The sequence below is a fragment of the Sciurus vulgaris genome (genome assembly GCF_902686455.1).
Source record: "Sciurus vulgaris genome assembly, chromosome: X".
Taxonomy (NCBI): Eukaryota; Metazoa; Chordata; class Mammalia; order Rodentia; family Sciuridae; genus Sciurus; species Sciurus vulgaris.
This window is the reverse complement of record NC_136471.1, coordinates 39044507-39070372: the sequence shown is the minus strand read 5'-3', so window position 1 is coordinate 39070372 and position 25866 is coordinate 39044507. Positions and strand designations below refer to the sequence as shown.

General features: G+C 38.4%; 1 protein-coding gene across 1 annotated transcript; it reads left to right on the top strand.

The window, feature by feature from the left end:
• Nucleotides 1-24384: 24384 nt before the first annotated feature.
• On the top strand, nt 24385-25284 carry RTL4 (retrotransposon Gag like 4; the record flags this gene model as incomplete). Its single annotated transcript, XM_079124680.1, has 1 exon — nt 24385-25284. One exon carries the CDS (start codon nt 24385-24387, stop codon nt 25282-25284), a length of 900 nt encoding a protein of 299 aa, XP_078980806.1.
• Nucleotides 25285-25866: the final 582 nt, after the last annotated feature.

Here is a 25866-nt window from a genome sequence, read left to right as displayed (position 1 = left end):
CATTCCTTTGGTTTGTTTCTCTAAGCCTTCCTCAATCCCAATAATTCTTAAATTTGACCTTTTCATGACATCCCATAGTTCTTGTAGATTATATTCATGATTTCTTACCATCTTCTGTGTTTGGTCAAGTTTGTTTTCAAGATTAAATATTTTGTCTTCGATATCTGAGGTTCTGTCTTCCAGGTGTTCTATCCTATTGGTTATGCTTTGTATGGAGTTTTTAATTTGGTTTATTGTTTCCTTCATTTCAAGGATTTCTATTTGTTTTCTTTCAATATCTTTAACTCTTTATTGAAATGATCTTTTGCTTCCTGTATGAGCTCTTTTAATTGTCGATTGGTGCATTCATTCAATGCCTGCATTTGCCCTTTCATCTCATCCTTTAATGCCTGCATTTGCTCTTTCATCTCCTTGTTTGCTTCCCTGATCATTTTGATTATGTACATTGTGAACTCCCTCTCTGACATTTCTTCTGCCATGCTGTCATTGAATTTCATTGCTATACCATCTAGGTTTGTTTGAGACATTTTCTTCCCTTGTTTTCTCATATTGCTCAGGTATCTACCCCTCTAATAGTGAAACTCTGGGATATTGCAGATTTCCTCTATTGACTAATATTGTCTCTGTAGGTTTCCAATAACTCACCTCTTAGCCTTCAGTAGCCTGAATTCTTGGAGGAACTTGATAATGCAGTGCTCCACTAGGAAGCTGGCCTTCTAGGGGTGGTGTCCTTCAGGAGGGGTATATTCCCCGGTGGCTCTGAGTTGGTCCGGAGTCTCAATACCTTCTCTTCTTGGCTCCTGGGTCTTGTCAAAGGTCCTCTAGTCTCCCGTAGGTATCTCAGGAAGGGAGTTGCCCTTTCAATGATGATGGCTCTGCAAGGCAGGCGGGTTGGGTGCCAGCCTGCTACCTCAGATGCAAGCAGCCTGACTTGCCTGCCAGCTCACTCCGCGACTGTGACCAACCAGTGATGGCACTGACCTAGGTGCAGGTGTCAGGCGGCGTCGCTCAGTTCTGACATCTGTCCTTGGCCTGCTGGCTGGGTGGGTTAGCTGCTCGCTGCCTACCGCCACGATGTAGGTGGCCTGGCTCGCCCGCCTGCTCTCTCCACGACTGTGACCAACCAGTGATAGCACCAAGCTAGATCTCTTCATTCCCATTTGTCTTCCAAAATTTGTCTGTCTTTCATGGTTTTAATTGAACACTTTATATGTTTTTTCTTTCCAATCTTAGCATATTAATTATATTTCTATTATTAACTTTTTTAGTGTTTGCTCTAGAGTCTGCAATGTACATTTACACCTAATCTAAATCCACTTTTAAGTAACATTACAGCACTTTATGGATAGTTTAAATACCTTAAAATAATAAAAAATTTTTAACTCCTCCCATTCCTTATATGATTTTTGTCATTAATTTCAATTATGTACAGGCATGCATAAGCAAATATGTGTACATAAGCACACATGATCATATACGTTGTTGCTATTATTATTTGAACAAACTGTTTTCTGCTAGATCAATTACCTAAAAGTACAAGTGTTTAATTTTACCTCCACTTATTCTTTCTTTGATGCTCTTCCTTTATGTAAATATGAGTTTATGATCAATGTCATTTTCCTTCTCTCTAAAGAACATTTCAGCATGTCTTGCTAGGCAAATGTACCAGCAATGCATACCCTTAATTTTTGTCTGAGAAAAGTATTTCTACTCAATTTTCGAAGCATTTTCAGGTAACTGAGTTCTAAGTTGATGGAGATTTTTTTTGTCTCAGAACTTTAAATACTTCATCCTACTCTCTTTCCACTAGCATCATTTCTGAGAATCTTAACTTTGTAACTCTTAATTTTGCTCTTAATGTGTTGTAATCCTTAACTTTGTTCCTGTATATGTAATATGAATTTTTCCACCTTTGCTTCTTTCAAAATATTTTTAATCTTTAATTTTCTAAGGTTTGAATATGATATGCATAGGTCTAGGGCTTTGAGGGACATTTATCCTAATTGATCTTCTCTGAGATTACTTGATCTGTGATTTGGTGTCTGACATTAAATTGGGGAAATGCTCAGTCATTATGTCTTCAAATATTACTTCTCTCCATTACCTTTTCTGCTTTCCTTCAGGGACATTATGTATTTTGTGGTTAAAATACAATTCTTACATATTCTGTTCTGGCTTTAAAATTTTTTTCTCTTGGTTTTCAGTTTGGGAATTATCCATTGTCACAATATCAGGCTCAGAGATTCTTTCCTCAGTTGTATCTAGTCTATTAATGAGTCCATCAAAGTCAGTTTTTATTGGTGATACACTGTTTTAATTTTTTATTGACACATAATAATTGTATGTGTTTATGGGTGTGATATTTCAATATATGTATGCATTGTATAAAGATCAGATCAGGATAATTGGCATATCCACCACCTCAAAGATTTATCATTTCTTTATGTTGGAGCATACAAAATCCTCTCTACCAGCTATTTTGAAATATACAATTAATTGTTGTCAACTATACTTACCCTACTGTGCTATGAAACATTAGAAATCATTCCTTCAATCCAACTGCAGCTTCTCCACTTTAACCATCCTCTCTCCATCCTTGCTTTCCCCAACCCTTCCCAGTTTATAAGAACCACTATTCTATCCTCTCCTTTTATGAGATCAATTTTTTTAGCTTCCACATAGAGGTGAGAATATGTGCTAGTTGTCTTTCTGTATGTTAGTGTTTTTGATCAGTGGAATTTGTTTTTTTTCCTTGCATGATCTCTGCTTACATCATCTACATGTTCTTGCATGTTGCTTATTTTTTCCATTAAAGCCCTTAGAATATTGATTATAGGTTTTTAAAATTTTGTTCTGATAATTTCAACATTCTGTCCACATTTGACCCTCATTCTGATTGCTTGTTTGGACACATCAAATTGCATTTTGGTCCTATTAGTATGTCTTACATCTTTTTGTTGAAAGGCAACAAGATATATTGGATAAAAGGAAGTGAGATTAAGTAAACTTAACATGTTGGTAATGTGTAGAGGCAGAGGAAGTATTCCATAGTTCTAAGTTTAGGTCCCAGACTTTTGGTAAGCATGTGCCCACGAACTGCGAACTTGACCACTGTTTCTCAGGTTTTTGTTTTCCATTTAGGTGGTAGAGATGGCAGGAAGGAGTTGTATTTGTTCATTTCTCTTCCTCTATATGGAAGGGTATGGGTGACTAGAGTTGGATATTTATCTTCCCCAACCTGGAAAACTAAGGGGGCTGTCCCTGCAACAAGGAGGTTTAAGCTCTGATATAATCCTAACACTATAGGCTCTGGTTACATGGTTTCTCCTGAAGGCTGGCCTTGTTAAGAATAATATGTTCTTCGATGTTTCAAAATGGTTTCTTTTCCCCTTCCCCTGCCAGAAAAAGCAGGAGGGAACGTTTCTCCATTATTCACATTGAGGACCTGGTAGAACTCCTGAAAGTAAATTTCGTGGAAGTGTGGAGGCTCCTCTGACTAAGTGCCCCTGGAGATTTAATCTCTGTTTTCTACACAGAGCCCCCATTAATTTGTCAATTATGATTCAGGATTTTCTAATCCAGCACTGGTTCCTGTGAAGGTTTCTGCACATGAGTTTCTGTTCTGAAAAGGGATAATTTTCTCTGTCTCTCTAATTTGGGGGCAGCCATTTGCACTGTGACCTCACTTTTCTGCTATATTTTAAGAAGATATTTTGGTTTTTTGGTTTGTTCCAGATTTTATCTGCTGTTAAGATTCCATGGCTACTTCTAAGCTCCTGATATGTAGGACAGAAATCATTAAGTAAAGCTTGGAATTTTAGAAACACAATTATTGTCTTCTGGATGGTAGCATTAACATGAATCTCTTCATCAGCAGTTGAATGAGTCCCTGAGTAAAGCTATATTTGTGTGTGTGTGTGTGTGTGTGTGTGTGGGTGTGTGTGTGTGTGTTGCTGGGGACTGAAGCCAGGGCCTTGAAAGCTATATTATTATTAGTCCACCACTTCACCACCAACACTACATACACTTCTATATGAACAATACTTTGCATATGTTTTAATTCTTCTGTAGAACACACTCAGATTGAACTTCACCTGTGTATCTATTCAATTATCCTCATAAAGAGAAAGTTCCAAGTTTTTGAAGCCTCTGTGTAATTGTTTATAATTTATAGTACAATTTTCGTACATTAACTATTCTAATTTATTTGAGAGTTTTATGCAATACAATTAATATCTTTGGAAAGATTTTTTTTAGCCCTGTGGGAAAATATACTTGGTGAAGAAAATAAATTTGAAAGAATGAATCACTATCAAACCTCCTTGTTATTGGGTTATATCTCCAGTAATTGGCTTCCCTTGAATTTGAGCTGAGATTCATAGGAGAGGTGGAGGTGGGAGGGAAGTCAAAGTTCAGATGGTTACAGAGAGAAGGCTGAAGGAAAATCTAGTGAGGAGGAAGCTAGAAAATATCCAAAATGAGTCAAGCGATATTATCTTGAGATTATTGACAAACAATAAATAAAGACTTACAATTTCTTTTTAATGTCCTTTTTGCCTAAGCATATAATTCTTTAGGTTATTAAATATAAACACTCATGCTTACTCTCTTTTATCCCTTTAAAAAAGATATTTATCAGATGGTCATATTCAAGCTTTTTATATTTTTATATATTATTGCATTATAAATACCATACCAGAAGTTCCTTCTTAATGAATTTTGTTCAATTTCCTCTTTATCAGAGAGGATTGTTTAATGAGAAAATATGAAGATTGAGTAGAATAAGTAGGATAAATAGGTGGTATGGCTTAGATTTGAATTGTCCCCCATAAGTTCATGTGAAATAATGCAAAATGTTCAGAGGTGAAATGATTAGATTATGTGAGCTGTAACTTAGTCAGTGAATCTGTCCACTGATAAGGATTAACTGGGTGGTAACTATAGGCAGATAGGGTGTGGTTAGAGGAAGTAAGTCACTCAACGCATGCCTTTTAGATTCATATTTCATCCCTGGTGAAAACAGGTCTCTCCCTCCTTCCCTTCCTCCCTCCCTGCCCCCTCTGCTTCCTGGTGTCATGTTCCCAGCTGTTTTCCACTACTACTACACTCTTAGAGTTATGGAGTTCTCTAGTCATTAACTAAACCTCTGAAACCACAGGCCAAAATAAACTTGTGGGATCTTTTGTTCATAGTGATGCAAAAATTCACAAAAACAAAAGGCATAGATATTTTTGAAGGTCCTAAACTTCCTCTTTGTGTTGAAAAAAACCTTTTTACCTCAATAATTTAAAGTAGTAACCCCTCATCTTCTCAGCTGTGGACATGGGAATTCAAGACTAAATCATATTATTTTAGTAAAATCAATGGGTATCTTGAAATTATCAATCTCCTCATGAACACAGAACAGTACTATGAAAGTGAATATGATTTGCTATTCTATTCTACAAGTGTATTTATACGGATTGATAGGAAATCTGAAATAACTAGAAAAATCCTTGGCAATCCTGGGAAAGGACTTTTCCTCCAATTATGAGAAGAGAAAGTTGTTTTTTTTTCCATCATGGAATTTCCTAATTTTCACTCTCTTCTCCAGCATCCCAGATATGGAAAGTATAAACCAAGGCATATTGTTCTTTATAGCATTCACTATCTCTATGGACTTCTAGACCCAAAGTAAGCCATTAATTCTACTGAGTAGGCTATTTCTTCATCACTCAGGTAAAGATAGTAATCACACCAGACTGTCAGTGACATATACAAGGTAGCTTATTAAATAAGAAATATTAGGCCACTGTTTAGTGCATTTGGGCTCTATGGTAAATACCCTGTCCTTTAGACTTCCATCTATAAAACAAAAACAGTGTCTTTCAGAATTAATAGTATTTTATGGAGAGGAATAACAAATTCCATAGAAAAGACTCTGAATTTACTATTTCCAAACACACATACCTGATGTCTTGTTGGCCATTAGATTCATAGCTAAATGCCAAAGAGACAAAGAAAATGATGTGGCCTCATTTTATAACAATCTACTCTCAACAAACTCATTCCTGTGACACTCAGCCCACTTCATGAGAACAGTATTAATTCATTCATGAGGGTGGATGCCCCATGACCTAATTACCTTCCACTAGGTCCTACCTCTTAAAGTTTACACCACTTCAAAACTGCCAGATTGAGGACCAAGCTTCTCCCACATGAACTTTTGGGGAACAATCCACATCCAAACAAGACCAAAGAACAAGTTAGGAACTCAAAAAGATCACCCAGTTAAGAAGTTAATGCTTCTTTGTGTTCTAGCATAATTTATTATCAGACCGTCTCCATCCAACGTTCTAACATAATTTATCATGAACTTGGGGCCTCTGAGTCAGACAGACTTGACTTTAATTCTCAGCTTTACTGGTTATTTATTGTGGGGTCTTGGACAAAACAACTAACCTTTCAGAATCAATTTCTCCTTCTGTAAAATGAGGATATGAATGATTTTTTAGGTTGTTTTCATGATTACATGAAATTATAGATGTAAAGAAGTATAGTGTTAGATCCCAAATAAATACTCCATAAATAAATCCTGGTGATAGTGTTAGAGGTTATGTTCCTTTCTTTAGCATTCATATTTACCAGATGTTTGTTCTTTCATAGCATTGTTGGGATGGGCTCAGGCCCTATTTCATGAGCTGGACATAACACTATATCTCTTCAATAATTAGCTACATGTTTTTGTCATTTTTCAAGGATGACATTTGGCTCCTACTCATCTTTATGAATGTAGGTTGATTTTAAGTCATGACTCTAGATTCTAAAGATTCTTCAGGGTGTCAATAGATTTATTTTAAGTTATGATTATCTGGGTGTTATATAATCTAACCAGAGCTATGAGCAGAAGTTCCTTTCTTTTTTTTTTTTTATTTTTATTTTTTACCTTTTTTTTTTTTATTTTATTATTGTAAACAAATGGGATACATGTTCTTTCTCTGTTTGTACATGGCGTAAAGGCATACCATTTGTGTAATCATAAATTTACATAGACTAATGTTGTTTGATTCATTCTGTTATTTTTCCCTTCCCCCAACCCCTCCCACCCCTCTTTACCCTCTATACAGTACTTCCTTCCTCCATACTTGCCCCCCTCCCTAACCCTAACTCTAACCCTAACACTAACCTGTCCCTCCCCCCCATTATGTGTCATCCTCCACTTATTAGCGATATCATTCGTCCTTTGGCTTTTTGAGATTGGCTTATCTCACTTAGCATGATATTCTCCAATTTCATCCATTTGCCTGCAAATGCCATAATTTTATCATTCTTTATGGCTGAGTAATATTCCATTGTATATATATACCACTGTTGCTTTATCCACTCATCAATTGAAGGGCATCTAGGTTGGTTCCACAGTCTGGCTATTGTGAATTGAGCAGCTATGAACATTGATGTGGCTGTATCTCTGTAGTATGCAGATTTCAAGTCCTTTCGGTATAGGCCAAGGAGTGGGATAGCTGGGTCAAATGGAGGGTCCATTCCAAGTTTTCTAAGGACTCTCCACACTGCTTTCCAGAGTGGCTGCACTAATTTGCAGCTCCACCAGCAATGTATGAGTGTACCTTTCTCCCCACATCCTCGCCAACACCTGTTGTTGCTCGTATTCTTGATAATCGCCATTCTAATTGGGGTGAGATGGAATCTTAGGGTGGTTTTGATTTGCATTTCTCTTATTACTAGAGATGTTGAACATTTTTCCATATGTTTGTTGATTGCTTGTAGATCTTCTTCTGTGAAGTGTCTATTCATTTCCTTAGCCCATTTGTTGACTGGATTATTTGAATTCTTGGAGTAGAGTTTTTTGAGTTCTTTATAGATTCTGGAGATTAGTGCTCTATCTGAAGTATGATTGGCAAAGATATTCTCCCATTCTGTAGGCTCTTTCTTCGCATTGCTGATAGTTTCCTTTGCTGAGAAAAAGCTTTTTAGTTTGAATCTATCCCAGTGATTGATTCTAGCTTTTATTTCTTGTGCTATGGGAGTCCTGTTAAGGAAGTCTGGTCCTAGACCAACAAGGTGAAGATTTGGACCTACTTATTCTTCTATAATCTGCAGGGTCTCTGGTCTGATTCCGAGGTCCTTAATCCATTTTGAGTTTAGTTTCGTGCATGGTGAGAGATATGGGCTTAGTTTCATTCTGTTGCATATGGATTTCCAATTCTCCCACCACCATTTGTTGAAGAGGCTATCTTTTCTCCATTGCATATTTTTGGCACCTTTGTCTAGTATGAAAAAATTGTATTTATTTGGGTTTGTGTCCGTGTCCTCTATTCTGTACCATTGATCTACCTTTCTATTTTGGTACCAATACCATGCCGTTTTTGTTACTATTGCTTTGTAGTAGAGTTGAAGATCTGGTATTGCAATACCCCCTGTTTCACTCTTCCTGCTAAGGATTGCTTTAGCTATTCTGGGTTTCTTATTCTTCCAGATGAATTTCATAATTGCTTGCTCTATTTCTGTAAGGAACGTCATTGGGATTTTAATTGGAATTGCATTGAATTTGTATAGCACTTTAGGTAGTATGGCCATTTTGACAATATTAATTCTTCCTATCCAAGAACATGGAAGATCTTTCAATCTTCTAAGGTGTTCTTTAATTTCTTTCTTTAGTGTTGTATAGTTCTCATTGTAGAGGTCTTTCACCTCTTTTGTGAGATTGATTCCCAAGTATTTTATTTTTTTCGAGGCTATTGTGAATGGGGTAGTTTTCCTAATTTCTCTTTCTGAAGATTCATCACTTATGTATAAAAATGCGTTGGATTTATGTCCATTGATCTTGTAACCTGCTACTTTACTGAAATCACTTATGAGTTCTAAGAGTTTTCTGGTGGAATTTCCAGGTTCCTCTAAATATATAATCATGTCATCAGCGAACAGGGATAGTTTGAGTTCTTCTTTTCCAATTCGTATCCCTTTAATTTCTTTGGTTTGTCTAATTGCTCTGGCAAGAGTCTCAAGAACGATGTTGAATAGAAGTGGTGAAAGAGGGCATCCCTGCCTTGCTCCAGTTTTTAGGGGGAATGCTTTCAGTTTTTCACCATTTAGAATGATATTAGCCATGGGCTTAGCATAAATGGCCTTTACAATGTTAAGTAATGTTCCCACTATCCCTATTTTTTCTAGTGTTTTGAGCATGAAGGGGTGCTGTATTTTATCAAATGCTTTTTCTGCATCTATTGAAATAATCATGTGATTCTTGACTTTAAGTCTATTAATATTGTGAATTACGTTTATTGATTTCCTGATGTTGAACCAACCTTGCATCCCTGGGATGAAACCCACTTGATCATGGTGCACTATCTTTTTAATATGTTTTTGTATGCGATTTGCTAAAATTTTGTTGAGAATTTTTGTGTCGATGTTCATTAAGGATATTGGTCTGAAATTTTCTTTCCTTAATGAGTCTCTGTCTGGTTTAGGTATCAGTGTGATATTGGCTTCATAGAATGAGTTTGGGAGGGTTCCCTCCTCTTCTATTTTATGGAATACTTTGAGAAGTATTGGAATGAGCTCTTCTTTAAAGGTTTTGTAGAACTCGGCTGAGAACCCATCTGGTCCTGGACTTTTCTTTGTTGGTAGGCTTTTAATGACTTCTTCTATTTCAGTACTTGAAATTGGTCTATTTAAATTGTTTATGTCCTCCTCGTTCAGTTTAGGCAATTCATGTGTCTCTAGAAACCTGTTGATGTCTTCGAAATTTTCTATTTTGTTGGAGTATAGATTTTCAAAATAGCTTCTAATTATGATTTGTATTTCCATCCTGTCTGTTGTGATATTTCCTTGTTCATTCCGAATTTTAGTGATTTGGGTTTTCTCTCGTCTTCTCTTTGTTAGTGTGGCTAAAGGTTTATCAATTTTGTTTATTTTTTCATAGAACCAACTATTTATTTTGTCAATTTTTTGTATTATTTCTTTTGTTTCAATTTCATTGATTTCAGCTCTGAGTTTAACTATTTCTTGTCTTCTACTACTTTTGGTGCTGTTCTGTTCTTCTTTTTCTAGGGCTTTGAGCTGTAGTGTTAGGTTGTTTATTTGTTGAGTTTTACTTCTTTTATTAAATGCGCTCCATGAAATAAATTTCCCTCTAAGTACTGCTTTCATAGTGTCCCAGAGATTTTGATATGATGTTTCTTTGTTCTCATTTACCTCTAAGAATTTTTTAATTTCCTTCCTAATATCTTCTGTTATCCATTCATCATATAATAGCATATTGTTTAATCTCCAGATGTTGGAATAGTTTCTGTGTTTTACTCTTTCATTTATTTCTAACTTCAATCCATTATGATCTGATAGAATACATGCTAGTGTCTCTATCTTCTTGTATTTGCTAACATTAGCTTTGTGGCATAATATATGGTCTATTTTAGAGAAGGATCCATGTGCTGCTGAGAAGAAAGTGTATTCACTCTTGGTTGGATGGTATATTCTATAAATGTCCGTTAAGTCTAAATTATTGATTGTGTTATTGAGATCTATGGTTTCTTTGTTCAATTTTTGTCTGGAAGATCTGTCCAGTGGTGAGAGAGGCGTGTTAAAATCACCTAGTATTATTGTGTTGTGGTCTATTTGGTTTCTGAAATTGAGAAGGATTTGTTTGACATACATGGATGAGCCACTGTTTGGGGCATAGATGTTTATGATTGTTATATCTTGCTGATTTATGCTTCCCTTAAGCAGTATGAAATGACCTTCTTTATCCCTTCTGACTAACTTTGGCTTGAAGTCCACATTATCGGAAATGAGGATGGATACTCCAGCTTTTTTGCTGAGTCCATGTGCATGGTATGTTTTTCCCCATCCTTTCACCTTTAGTCTATGGGTATCTTTTTCTATGAGGTGAGTCTCTTGCAGGCAACATATTGTTGGATCTTTCTTTTTAATCCAATCTGCCAGTCTATGTCTTTTGATTGATGAATTCAGGCCATTAACATTCAGGGTTATTATAGAGAAATGATTTGTTTTCCCGGTCATTTGGTTCATTTTTAAAATTTTGTTTATTTATTTGTTTGACACAACTTGTTTCCTCCCTTATTTGACAGTTCCTTTAGGATAATTCCTCCCTTTGCTGATTTGCTTCTTTGTTTTTCATCTCTTCCTCATGGAATATTTTGTTGAGAATGTTCTGTAATGCTGGCTTTCTTTTTGTAAATTCTTTTAGCTTTTGTTTATCATGGAAGGATTTTATTTCATCGTCAAATTTGAAGGTAAGTTTTGCTGGGTATAAGATTCTTGGTTGGCATCCATTTTCTTTCACGGCTTGAAAAATGTTGTTCCAGGCCCTTCTAGCTTTTAGGGTCTGGATTGAAAAATCTGCTGATATGCGTATTGGTTTCCCCCTGCATGTAATTTGGTTCTTTTCTCTCACAGCCTTTAAAATTCTGTCTTTATTTTGTATGTTAGGTATTTTCATTATAATGTGCCTTGGTGTGGGTCTGTTGTAATTTTGTGTATTTGGAGTCCTGTAAGCCTCTTGAACTTGATTTTCCATTTCATTCTTCAGATTTGGGAAATTTTCTGATATTATTTCATTGAATAAATTGTTCATTCCTTTGGCTTGTTTCTCTAGGCCTTCCTCAATCCCAATAATTCTTAAATTTGGCCTTTTCATGATATCCCATAGTTCTTGTAGATTCTGTTCATGATTTCTTACCATCTTCTCTGTTTGGTCAACTTTGTTTTCAAGGTTAAATATTTTGTCTACAATGTCTGAGGTTCTGTCTTCCAGGTGTTCTATCCTATTGGATATGCTTTCTATGGAGTTCTTAATTTGGTTTATTGTTTCCTTCATGTCAAGGATTTCTGTTTGGTTTTTTTTCAATATCTCTAACTCTTTATTGAAATGATCTTTTGCTTCCTGTATTTGCTCTTTTAACTGTCGATTGGTGCGATCATTCAATGCTTGCATTTGCTCTTTCATCTCCTCGTTTGCTTCTCTGATCATTTTAATTATGTACATTCTGAACTCCTTTTCTGTCATTTCTTCTGCCATGCTGTCATTGGGTTTTATTGATGTAACATCTAGATTTGTTTGCAGCATTTTCTTTCCTTGTTTTCTCATATTGTTCAGGTATCAGTGGACCGCTGAGATATTGCAGATTTCCTCTATTGACTTACAATGTCCCTGAAGATTTCTATATATATCCCCCCTTAGCCTTCAGTAGGCTGAAGTCATGGAGGAAGTTGATAATGCGGTGCTCCACAAGGAAGCTGCCTCTCTAGGAGTGGTGGCCTTCAGGTGGGGTATAATCCCTGCTAGTGGGCAGAGGTGTCTCCACTTGTTGACCAATGGTCATCCAAAGGGGACCTAGGCTGCGGGCTGAGGCAAGGCCTGTTTGGGCCTGAGTTTCTGGTTTTACCGTCCTTGTGGGGAAACCTCACCCAGCAGGGAAGACTCACCCGGTGGGGAGGTCTCGCTGGTCAGTTCCCTCCTAGAGGTTCCCCTCAATTTACAGCTACTGCCTGGGCTGGGCTGCCTTCCTCTGCAAAGTTCCCAGGGGCCCGGCCCTACCTCCTGGGCCTGGGAGCCTCACCCTTCGCAGATGAATCTCCTTAGGCTGCCCCTCCTCAGAGAATCTGCCCGCAGGCCTGGAACCTTCGCTCTGCCCTAAGCCTGTCTCTGTGCGGCTCTTCCACCCAGAAGCCTCCTAGATCCTGGGACCCTGCCCTGCACCTAATCGCCTGGCTGTGTGGCCCCTCCTCTGAGCAGCCACCTGTGGCCCCGAACAATCGCTCTGAGTCCCAGAGACCCGCCACAGGCCTCTTCCTCCAGACAGCCGCCCAGTATTCCGGTGCGGTCACTAGGAGTCCAAGAAACTCACTTCGTGCCTCCTCCTCCCACCAACCACCTGTAGCCCAGGGCAATCAATCACTCCGAGTCGAAGTGACCCTCCCCGTTCCTCCTCCTTCTCCAGATAACCCCCCGGGTGTTCAGGAGCAGTCCCTCTGAGTGGCTCTGAATCCACGTGACCCGCTGCACGGGTCCTCTGGGCAACCGCCCGGAGCTCTGGTGCGGCCACTCAAGACCAAGTGACCCACCACGCTTCTCCTCCAGGCAGCCCCCCTGTGTTCAGGAGCTGTCACTTTAAGTCCAAACAACTCACCACTCGCCTTCTCCTCTGAGCAGCCGCCTGGAGCGCTAATGCAGTCACTGCGAGTCCAAAGGACCCGCCGCGCTCCTCCTCCTCCTCCTCCTACTCCTCCGGGCCGGCCCCGGGGTTCAGAAGTGGTCAGAGTCCAAACAGCTCGCCACGCAGCCCCTTCTCTGGCAACCGCCTGTAGCTCTGGTGCAGTCACTCCGAATCCAAGTGGCCACGCTCCTCCTCCTCCTCCTCAGGGCAGGCCCCGGTGTCCTGAGTCCACACAGCTCTCCTCGCCATTCCTCCCCTGGGCAGCCGCCTGAGCCCCAGTGGTTTCTCCGAGTCCCAGCGCTGTGCCGAGTGGCCTCCTTTACGGCGCTCCCAGCTGTCCGAGTTCACTGCTCCAGCGGGGGGAGGGGCGTCTCGCCGGCAGTTCTACTTCACAAAGTTTCCTGCGTTCCGGGACCACCGTCCCATCCGGGATGCCTCCCCAGGGGGTGAGAGTCACCTGGCTGCTTTGAGTTGGTCCCAAGCATCTCAATATCTCCTCTTTTGAATCCTGAGTCCTGGAGCAACATGAAATGCAGCCACCCTCTAGGCCGCCATCTTGAAAACCCCAGAAGTTCCTTTCTGACCATTCTTCTGAGTGATCCAGAGGAGGCATTCAATTAAACTGAATTGAACCTTATGTTTCATGCCACTTACCCTTCACTTAGTGGTAAGGTCTATGAAGGGAATAGGAAATTATGGGTCCTAAACCCAGCAAAGTTCAATCACCTAGTTTATTAGTCCTTTATCTCTTGCTGTAACAAAATACCTGAGATTGGATACTTTATAAAGAAGAGAAGTTTATTTAGCACACAGTTTTAGAGGCTGAAAATCCAAGATCAGGTGGTCCTATCTGTTTGGCTTCTGATGAGAGTCCTCTTGACTGAATCACTTTATGGGATATGGCATATGGCAAGAGTGCAGGTAATAAGGGGAGATCACATAGCAAGATAAAAAGCCAGAGCATGAGGAGAGACTAGTCTTGCTCCTTTATGATAACCCAGTCTCAAGGGAACTCACTAGATCCCATATGAAATATTTAATCCTTTCCAAGGGCAGCTCCCCCAACAACTTAATCATCTCACACTAAGCCCTACTTTTTAAAAGTTCTACCACCTAAACACGGCCACAGCAAGGGCCAAACCTCCAACATATGTACCTTTCAGAGATAGACTACATCCAAACCATAGCACTTGGGAAATCATGGAAGGTAGTAAGCTTTAAAATAATGAACTGTTTGGCCAGGTGTGGTGGTGCACACCTGTAATCCCAGTGGCTCAGGAGGCTGAGGCAGGAAGGAGGATGGAGAATTCAAATTCAGTCTCAGTAAGAGTGAGGTGCTAAGCAATTCAGAGAGACCCTGTCTCTAAATAAAATACAAAATAGGACTGGGGATGTGCTCATTGGTTGAGGGCCCCTGAGTTCAATTCCTGGTACCCCCCACAAAAAAATAAAATAAAATAATGAACCTTGAGAAACCAACATCAATATGGAACCCAGACTGAGGGAAATAACTGTATCAGCATTCTACAATTCCTTATACTCCCATCCCCTCATGACCTCATACTGACTGTGTGTGTGTGTGTCCTGGGAGTTGAACCCAGGGTCAACCACACTCTACCCGTGAACTACACCCTCTGCCCCAACCCTTTAATTAATTGATTAATTGATGCTAGAGTTTGAACTGAGAGACATGTGTATGCTAAGCATATGCTCCAGCACTGCGATACATCTTCAGACCTCACACTGGTTCTTGAGCCACTACTGATAAGATCTTGAAGGCTTTCTTCAGATTGACCACACACCTATGCCACTCATCAAAGGCAAGGTGTATGGGGAGCTTGAACACAGTTTTCTACCAAAACACTCCAATATCCATGGTAAGGGTAATGTCTGATTTTCAGTCTTCTTTTATTCTCTGAAGTGAAGACCAGCCCTGAAAGAGTTACTCAAAATGAGTCTTCTACCACTGTTGAAAATGTGGATTCTCTGGGGCTTGGAGTTGGATATGATAAAAAGTTAAGTGCCTCACTTCTTATTTCTAGAATCACTCAGAGTCATCATTTTCCTTCTTGGAGTCTTAATTATCTTCCTGGAATAGCCAAAACAAAAGGACTTGCTTTGAGATTTTACTATACTTATGCTAGACACTTCTCCTGTGTTTTTTATTAAATGTGTCAATACACCTAGAAAATCTGTACAGCTGCACTACCAGTGACAAATACATTTGAGAACGCAACCCAGTTCACTGCCTCCACTGTGCATCAACCCAAATCCATTTGATGACTGGTGCTTTCACCATCCCTACAGATACTGCTTCCATGTTTTGTTCATTTGTATAACATAAGTTCATCTCCAGATTTAAAATAATATTTCCTTGATGCAATTTCATCCTGTTTCTTTCTTGGATTGTTTTTGATGAAGAATATCACATGCTTAAGAACAAGTTACTCTGGCAAAACTCTGTAGGACCTCCCTGCAGACTGAATCCCTGAGGCCTGGTGGCAGGTGACAACATTTCTGTTTCCTTTACAGTGATATATTCTTACAGAAGATAGGAAGACTTGACAGTCTGACAGACACTTAAAGTGTGAAGATGAATAAAAGATACATCACTCCTGATTGGTATATAAAAAAAGCTGTCAGTTGATGTAAGCAGTATTCTAAAAACATACAGTACCATATCAGGGCTAGAGAGTGTTAGATAGAAAAAAGTTTGGCAGATGGACAATTTTTGATAGTCAGGTCTATGTGGATGTGAAAACTAAGCTGAGAAGGAGTTTGTTAGTTCTCATCTGTTGCCCTGCTTTGCAACCCATATTTGGAAGCTTTTATTTCTCTTTCTTTGACTTCCTTCAAGGCTACATTATTAGCCAGTACATAGAGTAGATTATCATCTAGGTGCTATGTCTAATGTGAGTGGTGACAGGCAGGAAATTCTAACCAAAATATCTTACTCATTGATGCTTTGCCTGCAATTCCACCATTAGAAACTTATATTGTAGGAATGTATTACAACTCAGACACTCTGGGAAGGAGAAACATTCAGTGTATTCTAATGGGGATCGATTTCCAGCCATTTGTGGTCCTAGAGCATTAGGGAGTGGAAGTCAGTCAGAAGTGAAGTGAGAGGGCAGGGTACAGAAAGGAAAAGTCTGAAGTCACAAAATTTCAATATTGTCTGCTTCACACTGTTATAGAAACATTTAAGGACATTCACCCAACCTTTACCTGATTCATGCATGTGCTTCAAAACATTCCCATGAAGTGTTCATCCCATCTCCAGTAATAGCTTCTTTCTTAATGAAGAATTTCAATATATTATTAGGCAATTATGAACTTCAGAAAGGTCAGTCTTGTGGGAATTCCAAATCTTCTTCCTTGTATCTTCCTTTCTATTGATGTTTGTTGTTCATAGAACCTCCTTATCCCCATGAGGTTTCCCTGGATATGAAAGACAGTTTTCCTGGTTCATACCACCAAGGAAGCTTTTCCTCTCCTTCTTTTTAAAAAAGTGTTTTAGAATGTATTGTTAGGCAGTTCTGAACTTTAGAAAGTTCAGTCTTGGAGGAATTCCAAATTTGCTTCCTTCTGTCTTCCATACTACTAATGGTATAGTGCTTAGAAGGCAATATCTGTACTTAGAATGTCATCAGCTATTGGCACTTATAATAATAGTTATTTCATTTACATTGCTTTCTTCTCAAGACAAATTTCAAGCAACTCAAGAGAAACCTTCTTTGAAAGGGCTTTTTGGTTTTGATCCACCTACACCTTTCAGTTTCAGTTCCAAGTTATTAGACCTTAGAGGGGAGAAGACTTGAATCCTTCTAGCTTATATAAAAGCTAAGACAATTATTATTTAGTTTATAGATGAGGAAATTTAGATATGTGAAATTAAAGGTTAAAGTGCCCAAATTCTCATAGCTAATATGTGCAGTTAATATTCTAAACCAGAACTGAAACCCAAGTCTAACTCCAGAACCTAGGCTCATAATTAGCACATCCTAATTTCTCAGACTATTAACACAACAGCTATCACTTATTAAATGAATGTTATGAGCCAGGTACTGAGATGGTTTGCATATATTAATTCAGTAATTTCAGAATGCCCATGCTTGTTGAGGGCTCATTACTGTTTTCTAGAGTCCAACACAGTGCCTGGCACAAAATAGGCATTCACTAAACATTACATGACATGAACTACGTTCTGTGCTAGATATTGTTGGCCACTTTATATGAATAAAGAAAATGAAGTTTAAAGAGAATAACTTGCCTGAGATTACACAGCCATCAATGGGTAAAGTCCCAAATTCTGCCACCCTGTGTCCCTCTCAATGTCAGAGGGTTAAAGAATGTCGGCAAATGAAAAGGGAGTCTTCTAGTAATGAGTGTATAGAACTAGGATCCTTGATGCTGCTGTTGCTTGAACTTCTAGAGAATCCCAACCAATTTTGCTTTATCTTTTCACATGTCCCAGAATATCTCATTGCCCAAATTTGTGGTGCAATTATTCATGGGGCACAACATATGAAAGATAATTCTCCTGACTTTACTTAAAGAAATACCTTGTCTTTAATTAGCTCTTGTCTGGATTATTGCATATTTATTTTCTTTACAAGGTGTGCAGGATAATCTTGATTTAGGGCCCAGGATAATGTGAATTTCTTTTAAGAGGAGAGTGGCAACAAACTAAGGTATCCATTCATCCAAACAAAACATATTTTCAGGGTTATTCAAGGCTTCTTCTTACTGTTCTGGCTTAGGTCACTGAAATATGACCAGGGCTGGGACAACTACCTACTGAGCATTGATTCCTTGGCTATCTGTATTTGCCTATATTTCTATCTATTTAATTCATGCATCTGGAGTATTAAAATGTGCTAGGATGCATTAGAGCAGGACTGAGTTTTCCACTCACATTAGGGGATAATTAAAGGGAATGGAAAATAGTAAGACCACCTCTGCTGGTATCTAGTTCTAACTATGGGTGCCATGGAAAGATGTTATATAAATTCAAGAAAGTTACTGAGTACCTCTATATCCCTGGGGATTTAGGAATGAAATTGGATAATTTCTATCTTGATGTAGATCACAATTTAATAGGAAAAGAAAGCATCTAATAATTAATTACAAATTATATTAATTTTGAAATGGGAATGGTTAAGGCAGGTGATATGCCAACTGACTTAGCTTAACCTAAGCCATATGCTGTACACATGATTCTATGGGTAGAATCATATATTCTAGAACAAAATGGATCTACAGATGGAAACTGGAGCTAGTGATAAGGATGTTTGATCAGTTAACTTTCAGTGTCTGCAAAATATATCATGCTATTAGTGGCTTCTATTGTTGATGTTTGCTGACTATCAGAAACTTTACACATATTATCTCAATTATATGTAAATACATACAAATTTTTCAAAGTATAGATTTTACAGATATGAAAACTAAGGATCAGAGAAGTAATTTGCTCAAGGTTTCACAGTTTGGGTTTTGAATTCAAACTAGGATTTTAATCCAATATCCATCTACTTCCAAAGCCAATGATTATATCCCACTGTTTCAAACTGCTTCCAGAGTGTGGTGATGTTAGGTGCAAGTGTTGGGGATTCTAACTGTATGACCAGTTTGGGATTGTAGCTCAGTGGTAGAGCACTTGCCTAGCACAGGTGAGGCACTAGGTTCAATCCTCAACACCACATAAAAGCAAATAAAAAGTAGAAGTTAAATGCTTTAAAAATAAAATTGTATGACTTTAGACAACTTTTTATTTATCAATTAGACTATTTAATACATGTCTTACCTACTTCACAGTTTATTAAGAAGATAAATGAAACAGTTGGAAAATATTCAGAGCATCTAAATAAGATTTTCTGTATATGTATGAGAAATTACCAATTGTGGACTGATATTAGAGCATCAATTATTGAATGACATTATAGAGTACATAATCCCTATATTACTCATTCACTTCTAGTCAAGATTTAGAGAAAAGAGAAAGGCTAACTGGGAAAGTCTTAGGATTAGACCTTAACACAGGATGGTCATAAACATGAGTTAAATCATTTTCCATTTCCTAAGCCTCAAATTCTTCATCTGTAAAGTTGGGACTTTAATCTAAGATTGCTATGAGGCTCCTGGCAACCAAAAAACTTGATATACACTGTTTCCTATATTAAGCTTTCTCCACCTTGAGAAGGTCTGCAGGTTGTCTGAACACTACAGGGACTTGGCAATGCAAAAAAAAAGTTGAATCTAAGTGGGCTAGGCTCTGTCAGCTCATCAACTGCAAATGGTGTTCAGCACTAAGTGAATTGCACTTAATGAATTAAAGATGAAAGAGACAGCAGGGAGCATGAATGCAGGAGAAGACCTTTCATTTCAAATTTTAAGGGCACATTTTATGACTATTTGGGATCCGCAGATCAGAATTTTTCCACTCTTCCCTTAATTGTTTACTTGAAACAGCATGTTCTGTTTGAAATGATGGGAGTATTGGGAATGGACAGAGAAACCAAAGACTTCAAATTGATAAACAAAGCCTGCTGTATCTAAGTCAGTGAGTCTCCTTCAGGTGTAGGGACAGTGAGGTAGATACACTGTGAGTAAGGTTCAGTTTGACTATGGATCTAAGTGTCAGATTCCAAATTGTACATGATAAATAGCCAGACAGTTCCTTACCAATTTTTTATTTATGTACTCAGGCAAGTTATAGAATCTATGGGTTTGAAAGAATTAGATCATCTTTATGATGTCTTCCTCTTATCTGATTCTTGGAGTCCCCTACTCTATCACCCCACCAGGGAAGAATTCTAGCTCTGTCTTTCCTCCAGTGACATGGAACTCGAAACTTACTCCATGGAGACATTCATCCCATCTCCATCCCTATTTTGCTTCTCCCTTGTCTCTGAAAATAAGTATTCCACATGAGAGTCAATTAAGAGACAACTGTTCATGTATCAAGCTTTGCCCTCACTCTTTGACATAACATTTCAGTGATGTGGTTTTCTGATGCAAAAACATCAAAATTGCCATTAAGATGAAATGAAATATGAATATGGAAGAGATTTTCTTGAGATTTAAATATCCATACACATGGATTACTTACCTCAATATTATCTGGTGAGCCTATAAAAATTCCATTCCTGGGTCTCTGGCTAACTGTCTTAAATCAGAATTTCTGATATATGCTTAAATTTAAGAAGCCCAATCCTTTCATTGTCCTTATAAAGAAACTCAGGCCCAGAGAGAAGGAGTGATTTCCCAAGGTCGTCAGTTTGGATGATGACAAGGATAGGTTCACACTTGGCTCTCCAAACAAGTCCAAATACTATGCCCTCTGGTTACTCCTGGAGAGTTATTTATGTCTCAATTTAGCTGAGAATTCCTTAGAATGTCTGAAGCTCAAGGATAAGAAGTATAACTGCTCTAGATACTTACATGACATCAGATCCAAGCTCCTCTTCCAATAGGTTATAATGAATAACTTGAAATTAAAGCAGTGTAAGGTCATAAAGCTTTCTTGTAATCAATAGGGTATTGCATGTCTATTTTAGCTTTCTGTTACTATAACAGAATACCTTTTGTTGAGATAATCAACTTAAAAGATGAAAAGTTTATTTTGGCTCATAATTTTGGAGGTTCAGTTCATGGTTGTCCCCAGTGCTTTTAGGCCTCTACCAAAGCACTGCATCCTGATGAAGAGCACCTAGTGAAGCAAGCTGCTTACCTCATGGAAGCCAGGATGCAAAAATAGAGAGGAAGAGAATGGATTAGGGTCCCCATATCCCTTTCAAGGGCTCATTCCCAATGACCTAAGACTTCCTACTAGACCCCACCTCTTAAAGGTTCCTACCACCTTCCAATAGCACCATAAGCTATTGAACCCAGCCTTTAAAAACACATGGCCTTTTGGGGTAAGTTCTAAATCCAAATTATAGCAAAGCCATTCTGCAAACATGGTTTCTGGAAACTCCAAAATGGAGTAGTTTTGTGTTCATGGAAACATTAACTATGGCTTTGAGCCAAACTGAATGCAAACACCAAAATGACATTCAATAGTTGACTAAACTCATTTGCTGTTCTTTTTGTAGTTGAGACACATGCCTATTAAGTAAAAGTTTAAATATATGTAGTTTTGTGTTGGACTTGATCCAAGCTCACCAATCCAATCCTCACACCTGTGCATTTGAGATTCCAGCTCTTTCTCTCCTTGGTCTCTTCAAGACTAGATGCTCTAGACTGGCAGACTTTGTTCTAGCATCCCCTGGAGGCAATACAGTAGTAGGAGGTCACTGACCTCTAAAAGGAGATAAATTTCCAAAAAGATAGGGCAAGGTAAAATTTTGAGGGATTAAGCAATTGCAATTGACAATAGTGCTATTGTATGATTTGCATTTCAGCTAATGCTTATAATTTTAGCAAGTGTTTCACCAGTGCTACATAATTAGGAAAATTAAATGCCATGCCACCTTGAATATATAATTCTGTAAAGAAATAAGAGACTTCAACAAAATTCTGGAACCTCAGTTGATACAAGGAAAGGGCAGAAGGCATGGATGGGAAGGAAAATTTTTAATCACACCCTTCTAATCAAAAGAAGAATTTGCTAGAGGTCTACAATCTCTTATCTCAATTCTGAAATCAAGTATCTCTGTAAACTAGAAGTTATTTTTCCATTAATTTGGTGCCAAATCTCATTTGGCAGTAAAACTTGACCTGAATTGACATGAATTTAGTCTTTATCCCTTTTAGTATGAATATTCAGACTTTTTTCCTGCAGGAATGTTAATAGCTTGATTATGGGATGTTTCCCCAGACACTGCAGGAAGTGTTATATAATAAACAGTAATACTGTGTGTTACCTAAAATCTGAAAAAACATTGAATTATGAAACACAGATAACAGATGATGGACCTAGAGTCCATATAATGATAACTTAACATTTATGGAGTACTTGCCATCTGCATGAAGCTGTGCTAATTTCTTTTCATTTCATTTAATCATCACAAACACTATGAGGTAGATATTATGAGCACTTTCATTTTAAAGTTTAGAAACTAATTCACAGAGAGGTTAAATAGCTTCCACAGAGTCACACAACTTTTAGTCAGGCCAGTATTTAGACTTATGGCTGTTCAACTCTAAATGCTTAACTCTTGCATTCTATTGACTGGGAGAGATAAACAGTTGTGAAGGACATTGTGGCTCTTTGTGGGCTTTATGCTGAAGTAGAATAGGATACCACTCATTCTATGTTGCTTGAGGACCAATCTCTTATCTCCAAATAGTTGTCTGTCCCATTCCTGTTTCTGAGTCACTAATATTATGTCTTTACTCCTTGAGGTACGGTGTTTTACACAGGGACACTTTCCCTCAGAAATCAAGTGACAAGCTTGTTAAAGTCCAGATTATTGGGATCTATCCCAGACCTACTAAATCAGACTTGCTAGATTTGGGGACTGAGTTGATTTTTATGTACATTAAAGTTTGAATAAAAAGTGAATGCCCTGAGAAAAGTCAATCATTAACCCTTATTAACTAATATATTACTATCTGATTATTTTGTTGATACCTACCTGTAATGGCAGGAGTGAACTTATGGATGGGAAACTGGGAAGTGGAAGATGTCTGAAAGGTAGATCATGAGACTAAAAGGGTGAGATATGTAAAGAAAAGAAGGGCAGGACAGTATCTCCCTACTTTGGCAATATGTGATAAGGGTAGATCCTCACAACTAGATTTTGCTCAGGTGCATTAGAATAATTTTAGAAGCAAACCTCTTGGTTTTATAATCTAGAGAACCTATCTATTATCACATTGATACAGCAACTGTCTGTCACAGAACAGATAGTCATCCTTATTAGATGAAAAAGGAAATTGAGAACCAAATGAGTTCTTTGAAGATATCAGTTGATTAATGCTAGTGTTTGGACCAGAGTTTATGGCCTCAAATGTTACACTATTTCAGTCTTCCAATGTTTTTTTCCCATTGATCTAGAGGAGTCATCAAATAAAACCTAGAGAAACAAGTCTTAAATTTTGAAAAATTCAATGATATACGTATTTTAACCTACCCGAGGTAATTTAAACACATTTAAATAGAATACTACAAAAGGAAAGGGCAATGAGAGGAACTGAAGTGCACAATATCACATATTTGGGGATTATTTTTAACTTTTGTTTGTTATCTTATTCTTGTTATCAAGGAGTGCTGAACATTTTGATCTTTGTACTTTTACAAATATTCATTTCTTGTGTGCTAGTTTCTCAACCTTACCTCTCCATTTTGCCCTATGATGTCTTAATCATTTCCATAGCAATGAAATGTGATCTCAGATAGGGACAAAGTAACCAAGAAAAAATGGGTGAAGTCCAACAAGTGATTATTCCAATTCAGATTAAGTGCTCTCTATAGCAGTGCTTCTTAGACTTCAGTGTACATTCTAATCACCTTGGGAAACTTGTTAAAGTTTAAAAGCTGATTCAGTAGGTTTTGGATGGGACCTGAGATTCTGTACTTCTAATAACCTTCCTGGTAATGCTGATACTGCTTGTTCCCAGATCACCTTTTGAGTAGCCAGGAACATGAACTATCATCATGCTCAAGCAGCATATGCAAATGAGCACATTTGTGGTCCTGGAGGAAGCACTGTTTTGGACAGCAGCCCTGATGAGCATGCCAGGTCTGATATTAACTAACTGGGTGACCTTGAACAAAAATCTTTACTTCTCTAGATCTGTTTTCTTATCTGTGAAATTATGAATTTGGCCTGGATGATCTCTAAGATCACGTGGATTGTAAAATTCTTTGACCATCTGGTGACAACATAAGACACATTAGAACCAAGGCTTAATATGAGGGCAAATTGCCCCTATCTTGCAAGAAAAGGGAGGGGAAAGAGAAAACTGCTGTAACTGTTGTATATATCTCCTTAATTTGAAATCTTCTATGTGTTCTAAGGTAATATATTTCTTCTGAATGTGCAGAAAATTGGCATTCCCCATGAAGAAGAGGCAACATGGAGTAACAGACAATTTTTGGCATCTTTCCACCTCAGCATCCCCTAATGACTTTTCATAGCTAATAGCTTGGGATACTTGCTCCTGATACTGCCTCTTGGATCACAGATCAAACCCACTGCATGTATTTTGATCTCCAGTACTAGTACTTGATTATACTCAGTCCCATCTGATTCTAGGAGATATAATGGAGAAGTACACAGAATCACCACCTACCTTGCAGGTAGAGTCTTCCTTTCTTCACGAAGAGAATCTGATTCTGCAACCACAAATGCAGCATCTGACTGAGGAGAGCCCTGCTCTGAGAGGCCAACTCATGCCTGCTCTGACTACCCCAGTGATGTCGGTACCCTACTCACTTGAGAATCTCACCCAATTTCATGGTGACCCTGTCAGTGTCTCGGGGTTTCTTGCTCAGGTGACTACATACTTAACAGCTCTCAAGATCCCCAGTTCTGTAAATGGTGCCCAGAACAAGCTCTTTTTTGACTACCTATCTCAACAGATGGAAAGTTGTGGGATCATATCTGGATCTGATCAGAGTACTATATTGAAGCAACATGAAAACTTTGTTCTTGACTTTCAGCAGCCATTTGGTGAACCCATGAAACAAGAAATGAACCCTCTGATGAATACTAAGGTTGACAAAGGAGACAACCCTTCTCAAAGTCTGACTTGTAATGAAACAAATCTGAGTGATCAGTTCCAAGAGAAATTACCTGACCCCATCCAGGATGAAGACAGTGTTGTAGATATGATGAACAACCTCCCAGACTTGATCATTCAGTGCATTCAATTGGATAAGAAACATAATGACAGGCCAGAGCTCCTACAGTCAGAGACCCAGCTCCCAATGTTGGCTTCCCTGATCCACCACCAATCCCTCTCCAGTTCCACAGGTCTGCCATCTAGGGAAGAGCCTATACAACTTTGGGGAGGCCAGTTGCCTCTTACCCCAGCCAAAAGAACCCGCCAGCAAGAAACTCAGTTGTGTCTCTACTGCAGCCAGGCTGATCACTTCACAAGAGATTGCCTTGCCAAACGCTCTCGAGCCCCAGCAAAGACAAATAATCCAGATCACCAGTAAGAAAAGCCCAAGAGGATCATTTTGTAAACTTTTATCCCTCACCCCCAGCCTTACTGATTTATATCCTACACTAACTGTATAATACAGATGGAGAACTGCAATGCTACTTTACAGATAGCCATAAACTCTTTTGCTTCTGGAAATTTAATCAGCTAGATCATATTCATTGGGGAGCTAACCCCTCACCAAACCTGACCTAACACCGAGGACAACAATTCATTGGCACTTCTATAGTTAGGGCCGATTCCTCCAAGAGTACCGTAAGTCTGCGGGCAAAATTCTGCCCAGTCTGAGCCAATAAAAATAACCCAGAAGTGTTGGGAATCTCATCAATACCAATGAATGAGATCTGGGTTGAGTTTATTGGCCTATGTCCATTTCTTGTGTACTTATGGCCTAGTCCAAGCCTTTTATCCTGAACCTCATTGATCTATATCCTAGTTTCCTGCCACTTTAGTTCTCTGCCTAAAATTGTGGTTGTATTACCATACCCTACCAATATTCTCCTCCTAGAAACTGAACCCTTCCACTTATTGACTAGGGTCTAGCTTTATCACAAACCAAACTTCCTGGAACCATAGC